Source organism: Neltuma alba, unplaced genomic scaffold, assembly GCF_004799145.2.
Source record: "Neltuma alba isolate B1F8T4 unplaced genomic scaffold, ASM479914v2 tig00010580_pilon, whole genome shotgun sequence".
NCBI classification, from domain to species: Eukaryota; Viridiplantae; Streptophyta; class Magnoliopsida; order Fabales; family Fabaceae; genus Neltuma; species Neltuma alba.
In genome coordinates this window covers 281,222-296,663 of record NW_021635445.1, presented here as the reverse complement: position 1 = coordinate 296,663, position 15,442 = coordinate 281,222, and the positions used below count along the sequence as shown (strand labels likewise).

The 15,442-nt window shown below is 45.5% G+C and overlaps 1 protein-coding gene across 1 annotated transcript; it reads left to right on the top strand.

Moving 5' to 3' along the window:
- Positions 1-28: 28 nt before the first annotated feature.
- LOC114757208 (uncharacterized) lies at positions 29-11,429 on the top strand. Its single transcript, XM_028946209.1, has 3 exons — positions 29-50; positions 8,633-8,639; positions 9,264-11,429. Exon 3 carries the CDS (start codon positions 9,282-9,284, stop codon positions 10,404-10,406), a length of 1,125 nt encoding a protein of 374 aa, XP_028802042.1. The 5' UTR covers positions 29-50; positions 8,633-8,639; positions 9,264-9,281; the 3' UTR covers positions 10,407-11,429.
- The last annotated feature ends 4,013 nt before the right edge of the window (positions 11,430-15,442 follow it).

The window sequence follows — 15,442 nt, the reverse complement described above, 5'->3', positions numbered from 1 at the left end:
ATAGGAATCCCGATCTGGGAAGAAAAGCAATTGTTCTTAGCAGTAGTAAAGTTCCCATGGACTTTCCTCACTAAGTTCCCCCGGAGCTAGAGAGGTTTGAAGAGCCTAGAGATCAGTTAGAAGCTAAGGGATCTTCTTACCTTATTTATATGGCATTTCTTCCAAGGACGGGAAAGTAACTAAACCTTATTTCCTGCTAATTCTAAGGAAGGACGTGTCACTCTAAATATGACTTCTTGCTTTCCCACTAAGACCGCTTTCGAACTGATTTACGGCTTATCAATCTCATCTCTGGCGGTGTCAAAATAGAAAGATTACTTGCTGCTTTCAAACTGACTGGCCATTCTTTTCTAACGAACTTCCCAGGCTTAAGGGGATATGAGCCCAGAGGGCATAGGATTAGATGAACCGGTCTTGAAATAGATTATAAGGCTTTTGCCCTAGGGTTATTGATGAGTTTGGAGTTGGTCTTTGTGGGCAACTATTTGTCTACGAGCTCCCCGGTTGACTACGTCTAAGCCTAGTTCTCATACTAACTACGCGACTAACTTAGTGCCAATGCGGAAGGACGACTAACTATTGCGTACTAGCTCCTGCTTCTCCCTTAGGTGCTTTCTGCTCATTCTTCTCTGTCAACTCATTCCAAGGACTGGATTGTATCAACTACGTCCTTATCCCACCGGGCTAGAGAGAATAGGGGCGGTGACAGATACAGAATATGGAAGAGATTCCAAGGAATATGGCATTTCATCAGTCAGACTTACGCCTTCTCTGTATCAGGTAGGAATGGTGTGTTGGATGATAATCCTGGGGTTTAGACTTCCTGTTGCCTAGAAGAAGAAAGCGAAAGAATCAGACTTTGCTTTCTTCTTCTTCAATTGCAAAGGGAAGAGGAGATTCTAGCACAACTGATTCTGGGCATGTCCCACTATTGGCTTTCAGGTAAGTGACGAGCTATTATCCCGCGGATCGGTAATCCGCATCTAATAATCCCGGGAAAATGAGAAAGATTAGTCAGATCAGGGAGAAGCTGGTGCTATAGCCCTTGTTCAAGAATGGCTTTTGTTCAATCAGACGCTCTTGCTTAAAAAGCTCTCGTAACCGGTGCTTCCTATTGATGCGACGGTAACTCGATATAGAATATCTTAAGATAAGAAAGAAAGTTGCCTAGGGCAGATGAAAGGAATGCTAAAAGTAAACTAAAAAGCGTAAAGAAGAAAGATGTTTAATTCAAGATAACTAGAGCTGGAAATACCCTCTCGCTTTGCTCGAGCTACTACGTTCCTTCAGTTAAGAATTACTTCAGTTCGAAAGTTCGGAAATAGTCTCGCTCAGTCCGTTGCTTGTTCGGTCGAGATCTTCAAACCAAAGCTTACAGTTCTCTTTTGGATCCTTCATTTAGTGAAACTCAAAGGCCAAATCCCTTTTGGGATGAGCTTGTATCAGTACTTCGGTAGTTGATTGATATGATATTAAGCCTTTGCTTTTGACATGCCACAACCAGGTAAATCCTATAGTCCGAGGAAGGGAAATAGCTTGCCTCTTTTTTTGAATAGCAGAAGGTAAGACGTTCCTACATCAGAGGTTCAATACTGGATGATCCAAGTCCCTCCCTATCCTGGTTAACTAAAGCATTAGACCCATTCGGCTTTAGATACTGAGTTCCCAAGCTAAGACCCTGCGCTCTTCTCGCCAGCCAATCAGCGCATCGGATGGCCTCCCTGCCCGTGTGTTGGAGTCGTACCGTCCAGTCCCTCTCGAGCGGATTCCAAATGTCCTTTACAAGCCATGCATAAGGATGATCCTTCTCACACCATCTAGTTATAAGGCTTAAAGCCTCTATAGAGTCACTACACAGCAAAACTCTCCTAAAGCCCTCAGACCAGCACATTTCGTTTAAAGATGCCCCATAGTTCAGCAATGGTGCTAGGGTAATAACCCAAATTGCACGTGAAGCCAATCAGCCACCTTCCATCATGATTCCTTGCCACCCCGCCACACGCCGCCTTCGTATAATCCAAGCAAGACCCATCGACGTCGAGTCTTACTTGATCTTGTTTAGGTGGTGTACAGCTGTGTTGCAAGTCTTGTTCCTGTATAGATATCACCCATCTCTCGTTCTTCAGATTATCCTCCTCGCTCAACCGATGTAAGCATGCTATATATATATCTTCCTCTGTTCTATTCACTCCCTCCATAGCTCTTGAACATCTAGAAGTCCACAGTGCCCAACATATATGAGCAAAGATCTTACTCCACGGGTACTTTTTTAGCTGAACCATTCCATTCTCCTTCTGTAAGTTCCATACCAGCCTTAAAGCAAATGAAGGGAGGAAGAAGAATGAATTCCTCTAAGGACCGATCTCTATCTCTTATATTCAAGGCTATTTCTTTTATCAGACTGAAGGCGCCTCACACGTCCTACTCCATCATGGGGAGTTGGCTAAGAAGAGAGAACTCCGTAAGCATCTTTAATAAATAACTAGAGTGATCGTCCCTCGTCAAGAGAGAGCTCTGACCCTCTTTTTTCTTTCTTGCTGTCTTAAGAGGAAGTCTCAAGTCAGTAGCTTGTCCTTCTCGTGATCTTCCTTCCAAGATAGCCTTAACGGTATGTAAGTCACTAACCCACACGCCGGTCCCGATGCCTGAGCATAAAGCCAAGCATCCTAAATGAGGTCCATCATCGCGTGAACCCTATAGGTAGGGGTGGCGCCTTGGTATGACCGATGGGGAGAGATGGTACTTGACCTCTTCCTTTAGATGGTGACACCTCCGCTAATTGTCAAATTGCGTCTATTTAATCAATCTGTATTGCCTCAATGCAGGTAAAGAGCTTTGAGACTTCCCGCTAAGGCTAATTTCAATAATGAACTTTTTACGAAGATTCTGAAGAGTCTATTTAGCCGTGGATACGAAATAGAAAGTCTGTATCATATATCATTAGCCGATCGAAGACGTGCTCTTGATCACTCGCGGACCCTTTCTTTTTCTTTCTGACTGGAACCATTTGACTTGAGTGACTCTCTGGTGCGAAGCATTTCCTTTCTCTCAGCTTCAATCTCTTTCTTCAGGCGACTGAGATAGACAGGGTTCACTCCTCTCATGCTGGCAAGTCCTGCTATTGTCTTATAGAGATAGAGAGTCAAATATAGTATCTAAGATCAAGAGATATGGAATAAAAGTAAACAAGCACCTTTCTTACCCGGCTAAGCGCTAACGAGCAATCAATAACACTCCTCTCCCAGCAAGAAAACGGATGCGCGAAGGCGCAACGAGCAAGAAAAGGGATGCGCGAAGGCGCAACGTGCGGAGTCGCTCGAGCGTCAGCTCGAGCTACTTCGTACCCTTGCTTCTTCGCTCGAGCGTCAGCTCGAGCTACTTCGTACCCTTGCTTCTTCGTCTAAAGGCTTTCGCGCCCTTGCTTCTTCGGTCGAGAACTACGTGCCTCTCGCTTTGCTCGAGCTACTTCGTACCCTTGCTTCTTTGGTCACTTCACTCAAGCTATAGGATTTAAATAGTAACATGACTTCTCTTCGTTCTGATACTTTTGTATTGTCTGAATACAATACCTTCCTTCATTATTAATAGGCTATTATGCCTGGTATGCCTTTGCCAAGTCAGTAGCCTTTCTTTTATGCGGGATTGCCTGTTGATGCAAGGAATAAGGGCTGGCTTGATGCCAAGAAGAAGCTGGTGGAGGCAGCTAAATCATCTGCTGCACAGTAGTACGTATTAGGCAAATGGGATTTTTCTTTCCTAGGCTCAGGAGCGTAGTAAGAGGTCTTTGGTGCGTGAATGCTTGACTTAGAGCTTGAACTAGGGGCAATCCAGCAACCATTTCAACTGGATACCCTCAAGAGAGGAGGAGCCGATTCAATTCTTTCGGAGTTCTTCCGTCTAAGCTCTCAAGGACTCGGATTAGTCAACAGGAATGAAATCTAAGAAAGCTGGTAGCTCGAGCGAGGAGCGGAGCCTAGCCCTATAGCTATAGGCTATATAATATTCTATTTCCTCTGCTTTGAATAGTTAGAATCAAACTCATTGCTCATTCATTCAGAGCTCTTGTCGGTAAAGTAGATCGAGAGAGAGAATTGGCTTCTCGAGAATCTGCTGGAGTCAGATCAGTAGGGGAGTTCACACCGGGACTTTCTTAATAGAGAAAGAACCCATACCCGGGAAAGGCGATAACGACCCAGGGAAATGGTGAAGTACGTGAATCGACTCCCTATTATAGTCCAGACCTTACAACATAAAAGAAAGAATAAGGGACTTACTTCTTTCTTGACAAGGATCCTGAAGAAATCGCACATGCTCCAAGGACTTCACGGAATTAGGAGGCACACAGGTAGGTATACCAAGAGAAATGCGGGTAAGCGACGGCCTCAATAAAAAAAGTTTTTATTTCCAGAAAGATCCCCACGCTGAGGGATGAACCTCGCCAAATGCTCTTATGGATCACCCATTCCATCTTTTAGGTTCAATTTGGGCAATATGTATCCCGCTGGGTATGGCTCGTAGTAAACCTCTGTAAGATAAGGAGGATCATAGGGTAGATAACCTTTTCACCATTCTTTTAGAATGGTACCTTCAAGTAAGCAGGTCTCTTCAGGCACTCCCACAAGAGAGAATTCATTTTAGTCTCTGAGCTTTGATACTCCAACAAGAAGAGCCTAACCAGGCCCTTGAGATAACAGCCCATAGGGTAGCCCCTACAGAGCCAAAATGAAAGGCCTTCATCATAGGCTAGCATAGCAGACGGGGGAATGAATGCCAAATCTGAAGCAAACCGAAAAGCTAGTTCCCGTGGAGTGAGTCTAGTGCTTCCCTTTAACCTAGAAGCACTCAGTGAGCCTTCAACAATGTCCTTCCTGGCCTGTTGTTTGAGTTGACCGAAGGCGGCGGGTGGAGGGAGCTTCACTTACCGAGAGGGATGAATTCGAGTAATAGCTAGGGGAGGATCAAATCCGCTACACCCCTTATTTACCTTTTTGCTTTTCTTAACTTATTCATTGCCATGTAGAAGAACGCCGAATCCATTCTCGATCCAATAGAAGTAGGGGATGGATGGCATGTCTCATTAGCTGGCACTGGCTTTGGACACTGGGGTATAGGCAGGCTATTTGGCTATAATCTTCTTCCTTTCTATCCCTTGATGTGAGGAAAGGGGGAAGGGATCGTCATGCAAGAACTAGAAGAGGCTCCTCTCAGAGGTGGTCCTTCCTTCTATTGATCGGTTGAGTCGACGAGAGCTTTCCCAGAGATTCTCATAGATCGGATGATCCTGAGACCTATTGTACCTCAGTTGGGGGATCTTCCTGCGACTAAGCTATTTGTCTGGCCAGGCGCTTCTCTGTGGGCTCTTGGGAAACATTCTCATCTGGTGGATATCTGGGAATTAGCAAAAAACAGTACCAAAGAGGGCAAAGAGGCGATTAGACAACATAGGAAATCTGGAACTTTGTTTACTGCACTTTATCTTAAGCAGTGCGCGGTGTCACTGCAGCAAGCGTATGCAGGTTCCGAATCTCCGAAGACTCTGTTACCTTTTCCTGTCTCGTTGACGAGGTCAGGTTATCCCATGACTTTCTTATGAGTCAGCTGTGGTTTCCTATCTACAATTCATTAAACACCAGAAAAGCTTTGGTCTAGTTACGCTCGAGCGAAGAAGCAAGGGTACGAAGTAGCTCGAGCTGACGCTCGAGCGAAGAAGCACGTTGCGCCTTAGCTTCGCGCATCCGTTTTCTTGCTGGGAGAGGAGGAGGGAAGAGGCACTCAATGTTAGTACCGAAACTAATGCATTCCAGTCTAGTGGATAGAATAGCTTATCATTTCCACTATATCACTGTCTTGAAAAAGAGGTGAGGTATGAATGATTTCTGCTGGCTAACCAAAGATGCCTACTAGCCTAAGGGACTACTCTAGAGGGACTGATACTGGCTAAAACTCCAACTCGATCCAAGGTAGAAACTTCTACTTATACTCCAACTGCAACTGGATCTCCATTAGGAAGGGCTTATCTTAATATTGGAGGAAATCCAACATCTTTTTACCTAGAGCCTTTTGCACTTGACCCAACTGGATGACTGGGAACTTACACTACAAAGGGCAACCGCAGCAGAGGAAACTCCCACGGATGGAAATCAAAAATAGAGGCTATTCTATTGGACTGATTTCCTTGCTTGGCCTTGAATCGGGATTCAATTGGTCTTCTGTGTAATGGAGCTCTTTTAGCTAGTCTTTCTGTTGCACGAAGGCCATGAGATGAGAATCACTGGTTGGGAACGAAGGAAGTTCCGGGCTTCGAGAATTCGTTCTTAGCAAGAAAAGAATAGAGGATAGCAGTTCTTAGCCAGGCTTCTATTAAATCGGTTTAGCGTGGGTAAGAATCCGACTAAGCTTTTTCATTGATTGAGTCCAAACAAAAGAACGGGGTTGGATGCTGCTGACCTAGATGGAAAACCTGTGGCTTCCCCCCTGTTTGGTATTCCGCCCCTATGCTAAATCAATGAGATAAGGGGATCAAGAAGCTATCTTTGTTTGAGCGGCTTTCGTCTATTCTTAGATTCTCGGAACTGCTGGAAGACAAGACAGACTGGGCCCCCTGTCTTTCAAATTCGACTGTGCCGGCTACTACCTAATAAATGATATCAGGTTATGCCTCATCATCAGAGTTGGGACCTCCTTCGTTGGCTTCATTAAGACGGTGAGACTAGAATCCACTATCGGAAGTGATGTTCTCAATCGCTGTTCTCCCTTTATCTGCCCTGAAATGCGAATCTTTCCTTTGACATGAAACTCCTAAAGCTCTTACTCCAACAGATGAATAAGAGGTAGGGCAACTTACTTGGTAGAACTTGAATCAGAATCTCTTTCATTCTCTCTTTCAGAGCCTTAGGACAAATGACTGAGTGATCCTAAAGTACTCTAAAAAATGGATCACGAAAGGAATGGAATGAATGTAGTATACGAAGCGTAAAGTGAAGAAAGAAGCCCACACTCTTCTTTCCCCTTCCCTTAAAAGGGAGGGCCTCGCCTTGGAATGTAAACAAATATATCCTGTCGATTGCTCAATCTGACTTTCGCTATCTTACGTAGAGCTGAATTAGGTTTTTTTGGTTTTCTCATTGAAAGACGCAAACAGACGACTTCTTTCTGGGGACATTGATCCGAAGCTGGTCCGTGCGCCGTTTTTCTTCTCTACCATGACGAATCAATTGATTGAATGTAGGCATCGTTGTTCCTTCCCACCTATTGTTTCCCTATAATTCTCTTTCTGAAGTTCTAAAAAAGATTTATCGATTCATTATTCAGTTGTTTGTTCGGAATGAAGAAAAAGAAGTTCAAATGTTAAAGCACGCTCTCGCGAATCCATCTTTGAGTTGATTTAAGTCTGATTTAACGCTTCTTTAATATAATATAATATATGAATATAATCGAATTACTTATCTTATCGAATCGAATTCCAGGGTAACGACACCTGAAAGAAGAGGCCCTCGCTCCACGATTTCGAAGACAGGAAAGCGTACTCCATGGACTCCTTCCAAGACTGGATGGTTACCTTAAAAAAAGAGGATACGAGTTCACCCGCTTGCCCGAGTCCGAGTTGACGAGGTGAAAGAGTTCAGACTAGGACAGTTCAGGCCGGTGGAAGCCAATGAAAGGGAGAAGCGTTCAACCACTAGAGCAGAAGCCGAGTATAAGATCGCCCTTCTCTTCTATGATTCGGCCGTGAAAGAAGCCCACTTCACCATCTCTCTTGGGATGGGAAAGATCAAATGAAGCAAGCCCTCCTCAAAGCCTTTTTCAAGCTTCGAGGGAAAGTTGCCCTGATTCTATATCACATTCTTCAGAGAAAAGAACTGTCCTTCCCTGACCTACTTTGAGTCTCACTAACGTAGGGAAACAGGCCTGGCAAGGAGGCTAGAGGAAGGAAACTGCTCAAGTGAGCTTGAAGCAACAAGGGCAGTGGGTTCAGTTCCCACGCGGGGAAGAACGTTCATAAGTAGAGCTGCTCCTGCAGTTCCAGGGAGAGAATGTGTTTTCTAATCTGTTTTCAAAAGCAAGATGAGCTATGAGAAAGAGCAAGAACCCGGAGCGATTGGCCGAACTTACCCTAGCTCGAGCGACAGGGCGGTTGATCAAGGGATACCGGAAAGAGGCAAACAACAGAACCTCTGGGTTTGAAGCTTTTCATGTCGGGGCGAGGTCAATCGAGGGTTTTGGGTCAGTGAAAGCTCGAGTGCCCCCTTAATAAGTAAGGTGTTGGGAATGCAACCAGTGAGGCGACCCGTTAGGGCGGATGAAAGAAGTTCTCCTGAAGCAGCGTCAAAGGCCTCTGTAGGCCCTTCAACACAACAGGATTTTTTGTCGTGTAATTCTTAAAGATTTTAAATTTCTTTAAGTCTTATTAATAGTTTTTTACCCTTTACTAATAAGCTAATGGGGCACCTCACTCTCCCCCCCCCTACAACTTTAACCATTGACAACGCCCCCTTATTGACGTCGTACTTTTACACGTAGCGTATGGTTTGCTACGTAGTCTACTAGGACAAAGTCAGTCTTATTTAAAAAATGTATATTTCCGTATACGTTAAAGATGTATTTGTGTTATATAAGAGAGGTAAAAGAAGAGTATAAAAGTATATATTATTGAAAATACTGTATTGTGGATTATAATACAACTTCTACCTCTTCTTATAGTTAGTGCTCCATCCTATAAGTCACTGAACTCACTACTCTAGCACAAGTACTGACTGAAGTAAAGGCAAAGGTAAATAGAAATTGACTATTAGGACGGATCTAGTCGAGCATATAATCATATAATAGAGTAGGTGACTCGCTACTATCGCATATAGACTTAGAACCTCGCGCTACTTGAGCAAGTTATAGGATAGATAGTCGCTACTATAGCAATTAAGAAAATCCTATTCACTCACCAGTAGAGCACTGATTGGGTGAGTGTTCCATGTACTATACCTATCCGTAACCCATTAGTGTAGCTGAAAAAAGCTCGCTTCACATGGGCGACTTTGATTTCTCATTCACAAATCCATCTTTGTTCATCTTTATTAGTCTCGCTTTGGGGTTGTTCTTGGCTTTTTTTCTCTTTAAGTGGTTCAGATCATTAAAAAACTCGCAAATTCAAGTGGCATTCTCCTAAAATGGAAATGGAAAAATTCAGAATTATATACTTTTATAAAAGTATAAATAATTATATACTCTTTTTTTCTATTTTTATAAATAAGGAAGGAGGAATAAGGTAGAAATCAATCAAAAAATCAATGGAATTCTCTGTAAGAGCTGCGGAACTAGCAAGTCTATTAGAAAGTAGAATTAGCAACTTTGTCACTAGTTTTCAATTGGATGAGATCGGTCGAGTGGTGTCCGTTGGAGATGGTATTGCACGTGTTTATGGATTAAACGAGATTCAAGCTGGGGAAATGGTGGAATTTGCGCCTATTTGTATCTATTTAGTGATCAGTCTGCTAGTTTCTTTGATCCCACTCGGTCTTACTGTTCTGAGAATATCAAAAAAATCTCGTCGTATTGGTAAGCACCTGTTGTATTCATTTCTACTCTTGTTGACCTTTCTTTCAATGTGCTGTTTGCTTTGTCTGTATCTAGAACAAATGGACTTCTTCTATCTTAACATTTCAAAGGCGCTCATCTCTCTGGGGTGTCGAGCCCTCCCCTTTGCTTTATGGAAATTGGGCCTGCCGGGGGGACTTGCCTGGTCCATAGGTTTTGGGGCAAGGGTCCTCATTACCAAAGAAGCGTCGGATATAATGGGGCATCAGATGATGCCCGCGGGGTCAGATTCGAGTAACAATAGCTCGGGATGGACTTCCTTACTGGGAAGCACAGCCTCGGGCGTCCCTTCGCCCTCGGGCGTGTGGACACATTTTGAGCAGGATGCCTGGCAGGAAGCGAATTCCCGCGCATCCAGTTCCGGGTATAGTAGCTCGGTAAATCAACCGCAAAGAGGTGAACAAGCTATGCCTCCCGCTGCTATTCCCGTAGCAGCCGGGGAAGCGGAAGCCGGTCCATCTCATACCTTTCCATATCACGAGGAGGAAGTGATCGGGGGGGATTCGGTTCTGTCGATCCAGAATCGCCTTTTGGAGCACAACCCCAATCCCTCCGCGGAGGCCCTTTATTTGGCCCGCCTTGACGCCCAAGACCGCTTTGAATTCAAAGTGGACATCATCAGACGGATGTCCACTCTTGATCCAACTGGTGATTGGCTAAACCGTGGGGCGCGCGCACTCGACAATCCACGTACATCCTCAGGGGAGCCGTCCGTGGAAGAACTGTCTCGCATGAGGGACGACCTAAATAGGAATGAGCGGCACTCCGCTACATTTCAAAGATTGAAAGAGAAGGTCTTTTTGCGTGCGGCAAGATAATTTGGATGAAGATGCCGAATCAGAAGCGTAACGCTATGCTTTTGTCCCCTTCGGCATCTTCCTAATTTTCTTGCTTGCGGGAGGAAAAACCCCAGAGATTGCTTCGACTCAGAAATACAGAATTACCGCCTAGAATGCAGCCTGCCTGTTGAAGACCGTAACGTTTGTAACTCAGTGCTCCATACGTGGAAAATGAAAACAGAATTTGTTCGGATCCTCCCACATGTTGAATCTTTTTTTAGCGGTTTCCCCAGAGATCTTTATCATTAATGCAACCTCTATTTTGCTCATTCATGGAGTTGTATTTAGTACCTCTAAGAAATATGATTATCCACCGTTAGTCAGTAATGTGGGTTGGCTTGGATTACTTAGTGTTGCGCGCCTAGGGGGGCAGCGCGCTTTGGGATGCGGAGGAGCGAAGCAGCTCGAACGAATGTGAGAGGAGCAAAAAAAGCCCAGCTCCCTAACCTAATGCGGCACCGGGTTCGGACCGCAGGGAACCATAGCATGGGAGGACGTCTAATCCTTTTGCCGCCGCAAGGCTGTCTAATCGTACGCAGCAGGCTCAAATACCCCAGGTTCTGGAAGGCACATGAGTCCGAACGCTATGTTGAATGTGCGACCGACACTACACTACGTAGGTACCTGTGCAGGTGAGGCGTCGGTCGGTCCTAGAGACGGCGGCAGCTAGCGAGGAGTTAACGACCGGACGTGCTGCAACCTAGGGATCACCAGGCAGCTCTTTCGCTCTATAGGGATCGGGGGGGCATAGCACAATTCTTCTTGGAGGAGGGTTGGTTTGTCCGGGTGACTGATCCTGCCATAATGTACTCCTACCTATATATAGCACCGACAACCGAAGTCGAGCATACATACGACGATCTTCATGCGTGAATAGCCGGGAGGAAAGAAAGGGCGGTAGATGATAATGAAAAAGGGCGCCGCGTCTGGACGGGCGGGCGAAACGGCGCTTTACTAAGGCCTAAAGTCTTATGGTCTGATAATCTGCAAGAGAGAGTCACTCTCTCCCAAGGAGATCACACTACAGGACCAGGTTCTTAGTCGAGATGAGCTCAACGACCAATAACCTTATGACCCTTGCGAGTTTCCTCGCTGACCCAATCTATTATACGAAACATAACACCAAACCTAAAAGTAGAAAGATCTACCTTAGGCGCGTGCCAAGTCCGTATAAAGATTGGTGGGTCAATGAAATCCTGCAAGCTAACACAGGGATCCATCGCTATCTGGACGTACCATTTTAGGTAACTCAGATAGGACCGCATCCACCCCTGATATAGAGACCATTCAAGAGAGTCTCTATGCCCGGGATATGCGAAGGCATCGAGTGGTGGGTCAACAGGATCACGGACACGAAAGTGTTCACGTAACCGTTGGATAACTGCACCGATGACTTCGGGTGCTGGAACCCATCCAAGAGGACTGAGAGTGGTGACCTGTCGTTTAATAGATAGCGGGGATACATCCACCAAACATCTATTAAGACGAAATCGCTTGGCATACTCACATGCCCCCGTTGGAGAAATGAGAGATTTCGACTCCCAGCTCATTAAGCAGAGCTGTATACTCTCGGGCGACGCTATCATCGGCGATAACTATATCGTCGCCTAAGAAAGCATAGTCGCAAAACTTCTTCCCTGGATAGCACTGTTCAGCCGCGAACCACACCAACATGTGATGTGATAAGGCGAACAGTGGCCACGAGGAAGAGTACCCCAGGGGAAGACCTGTGACGAAACACACATTCGTATGTTTCTTCACGAATGTGACGTCAAAGACATTTGTACCAAGAGTCAAATTAACGACGCTAGATGCACAAATGACCGGTCAAACAGAGACTGCATCAATTCGAATAACAACAGAAGTGGCCACCTATCTGTGGCAGCTTTCAAATTGAGTATACAGTCGATGTAACGCCTTTGAGTCGATCCAGAGGGGCGACCTGATCAAAGGTCCCATCGGTCGGAAGACCTTTGAGAACTTTGGCAAGCCACTCATGGACCGGGTACAAAAGACGCTGATTGATATAGTTACCTATAGCAAACACGCGTCTTTTCCCGTCTCCAGTGCACGCAGCACAAAGCCGCCCTACATTTGCAGGGACCCCCAAGTCATCCGGAGTGGGTAAGAGTCGACCTATACGGTGCTCAAACCACTCCAATGACTGCTCAATAATAAATTTATTAATGCAAATCTCACATAGCTTGGCCACAGACATCCCTGAGAGAACTGCTCACCTTCCTTATGAACTTCGTTTATAAGAAAGGCGAAGCCAGCTAACTCATAAGGCAGACAGGTGAAGGACGACGGAAGTGCAAATCTTTTGAGGGATTTGCCATCCTTGTCCCCTGAACGCCTAAGAAGTCTGTGAAACCAGGCCTGTGAAGGGACGGGCGGGCGGAATGGATGAGCGAAAGGTGCCATGCCATGGAGTGAGGAATATCCCGAGTCTCATGTAAGACAACTAAATGCACCTCGAGGTGCTGCCGAGGAACTGGGGGACCTTCTCGAGCACAGGATAGGCAATTTCGAGATAGAGCTAGCCTTTTCGTTATGGGGAATCAATGCTCCGGGCCGAATAGAATAGAGCTTACCTCCGGCACCTGGCTTTCTCCGGCGCATATTAGCTTAGCTGCGATTAATAGGCCGGTTTGGCTTCCTCTCTGGCGGCCACTTACCTTACCCACGCTACACTCCCACTCCAAGCTACGCCTGCTGAGCAAGATGCATTTCGATTTCCTCTTCTGTGGACGCACCGGAATATGATCCGGGGCGGGAAGAGAAAGACTTTATTGGCGGGCTTTCTCTCGTAAAGCCAAAGACGCCCCAAGACAAGGGGGAAGGGGACATGATCAATAGAACCTGGCTGGATCCGGGCTGGGATAGTGACGCCCATTCCTAACCAGTTTCGAAAAGGTTCGCTCATGCTGGAGGGAGCATCCCCACTTAGTGATCGGTCCGCTAGTTCACGCAAATCCGAATAAGTTATCACGGACGAGCCACATGCAGGGAAACTTGCACGTGTGGTTCTGGCCGGGCTTTCCTGAGGTATCTAATAACCTTGCTTCTGCTCGCCGCTGGCGCACCTCTCCTCACTATTGCCCATTTATTCTGGAATAATCTTTTTAGGAGGGACAATTTTACATATTTCTGCCAAATCCTTCTATTATTAAGTACGGCTGGTACCATTTCGATGTGTTTCGATTCTTCCGAACAAGAGAGGTTTGATGCTTCTGAATCCATTGTATTAATTCCACTTCCTACTCGCAGTATGCTCTTTATGATCTCGGCTCATGATTCAATTGCCATGTATTTAGCTATTGAGCCTCAAAGTTTATGTTTTTATGTGATGGCAGCATCAAAAAGAAAGTCTGAATTTTCCACGGAAGCCGGCTCAAAATATTTGATCTTAGGTGCATTTCCCTCTGGAATCTTACTGTTTGGGTACGACCGGACAACTACCGATATCTAAAAATATTCTTTCTTAGAATGTTGTTGTTAAATATATATATATAGTAAAACTATCGGATCGGGATCGGGTATTACTTAGATGTGAAACTTGCAGACCTGGGGAAACGAAATAAAAAAGAATATATAGACTTGTAGAGACCCTCTATGTAGTTGTCTATCTGAGGCGATCGATCTACATCTTTCCTCATAGCCCTGGGGCTCTGTCTCGATCTCCTACGTGCGAAATCTGAGGGACTAGTTCCTATGGAGATTCCCCTTGGTCTAATTCCACGCCTTATGACGTCTTTGATGGGAGGCCTGGCGTAAAGTGAAGATTGAGGGAAATAGAGAAAAATTCCCTTCTGGGGTATTCCGAAGGTGTAACCTAGGCAACGAAAGAAAAAGGGGCCCGATACTTCAACTAGAGGAGCGACCAGTTGGTTCACCAAACCCCGACCCAGCGTCACACGTTCTCCAGGTCCGAAGGGATCCAGTGCCCAACTACCGACTCCTTCCGGAATTGCGTTATCGGAGCCGAGCCAGGAATGGCCGTTAGTGGACACCCACCACTTTTCACCGGTTAGAGAGGCCCTCTTTAATACATTAAGAAAAGATGTTCACAGGGGCCAGAAAGACTCGGTCATAGGAACTTAGACCGCCTACGCGCTGGTAAACGAAAACCACCTCGACCGGATCAGAGTAAACAACAATGTCGAATCAGGCCGCCCCTTGCCTTGAAAGAATTCACAGGCGGCCACCAGCTTTCCCAAAATAAAATAAATAAGGGGAGATCTGCTGCTTACTGCTCACGGAAACATCCGACCTATACTATAGTCAAGTCGTCCGCGTATCTTTCTGATCTCCCTTCCTTCTATTTTTCAGATTTTTTGCTTTGACCAATTCAAGGTGAAAAAAAAAATGGGGTTGATGGTGTTGGCTAAAAAAGGGGAAGAGAGGAGAGCTTTGGGGTACGCTCACTTCTGCATTTTTGTTTAGGTTATCGAGATTATAAATAGCTCTTTTTAGTGGGGAGGAATAGTGCGTGAATGGCGGTTCTCAGACGAGGGAATCGTTCCTCTCTAAATATAAATATAGGCTAGAATGAATGCTTCTATCGATAGAGCTTTCACGTCTGCGTATAGAATCGTTTTTTTGCCTTTCAATTCCGTTCTTACCATATCATGGGCAGTTGGGTTGGAATCCGTGTGATGGTTCGAGAGTGGTTTCAAATATTCTTCGCATCCATCTTCGGCCTTGTGTTAGAAATGTCCCGCGGGACTGAGTTAGTGGTCGAGTCGTTTTTGGTAATTGACACCCGTCGCATTAGTTTCAATTCATATGTTACCATTCATAGTGAAGTAGCCCTCTTTTTGATGTCTGAGTGCCTTATTCTATCTATCAAAGTCCTTCTTTGTCTATAGCTCGGGTCAGTCCCCCATGGTCTGCTTTGATTTTCTCGAACAGTGCCGGTCCGCATCAGGGACTCTCGTGCGAGCCATACAACGTTCCCAGGCAGGAACTGCTCCTTTCCTTGAGCTCCCTATTTAGTTCCTCCCATCCCAGGC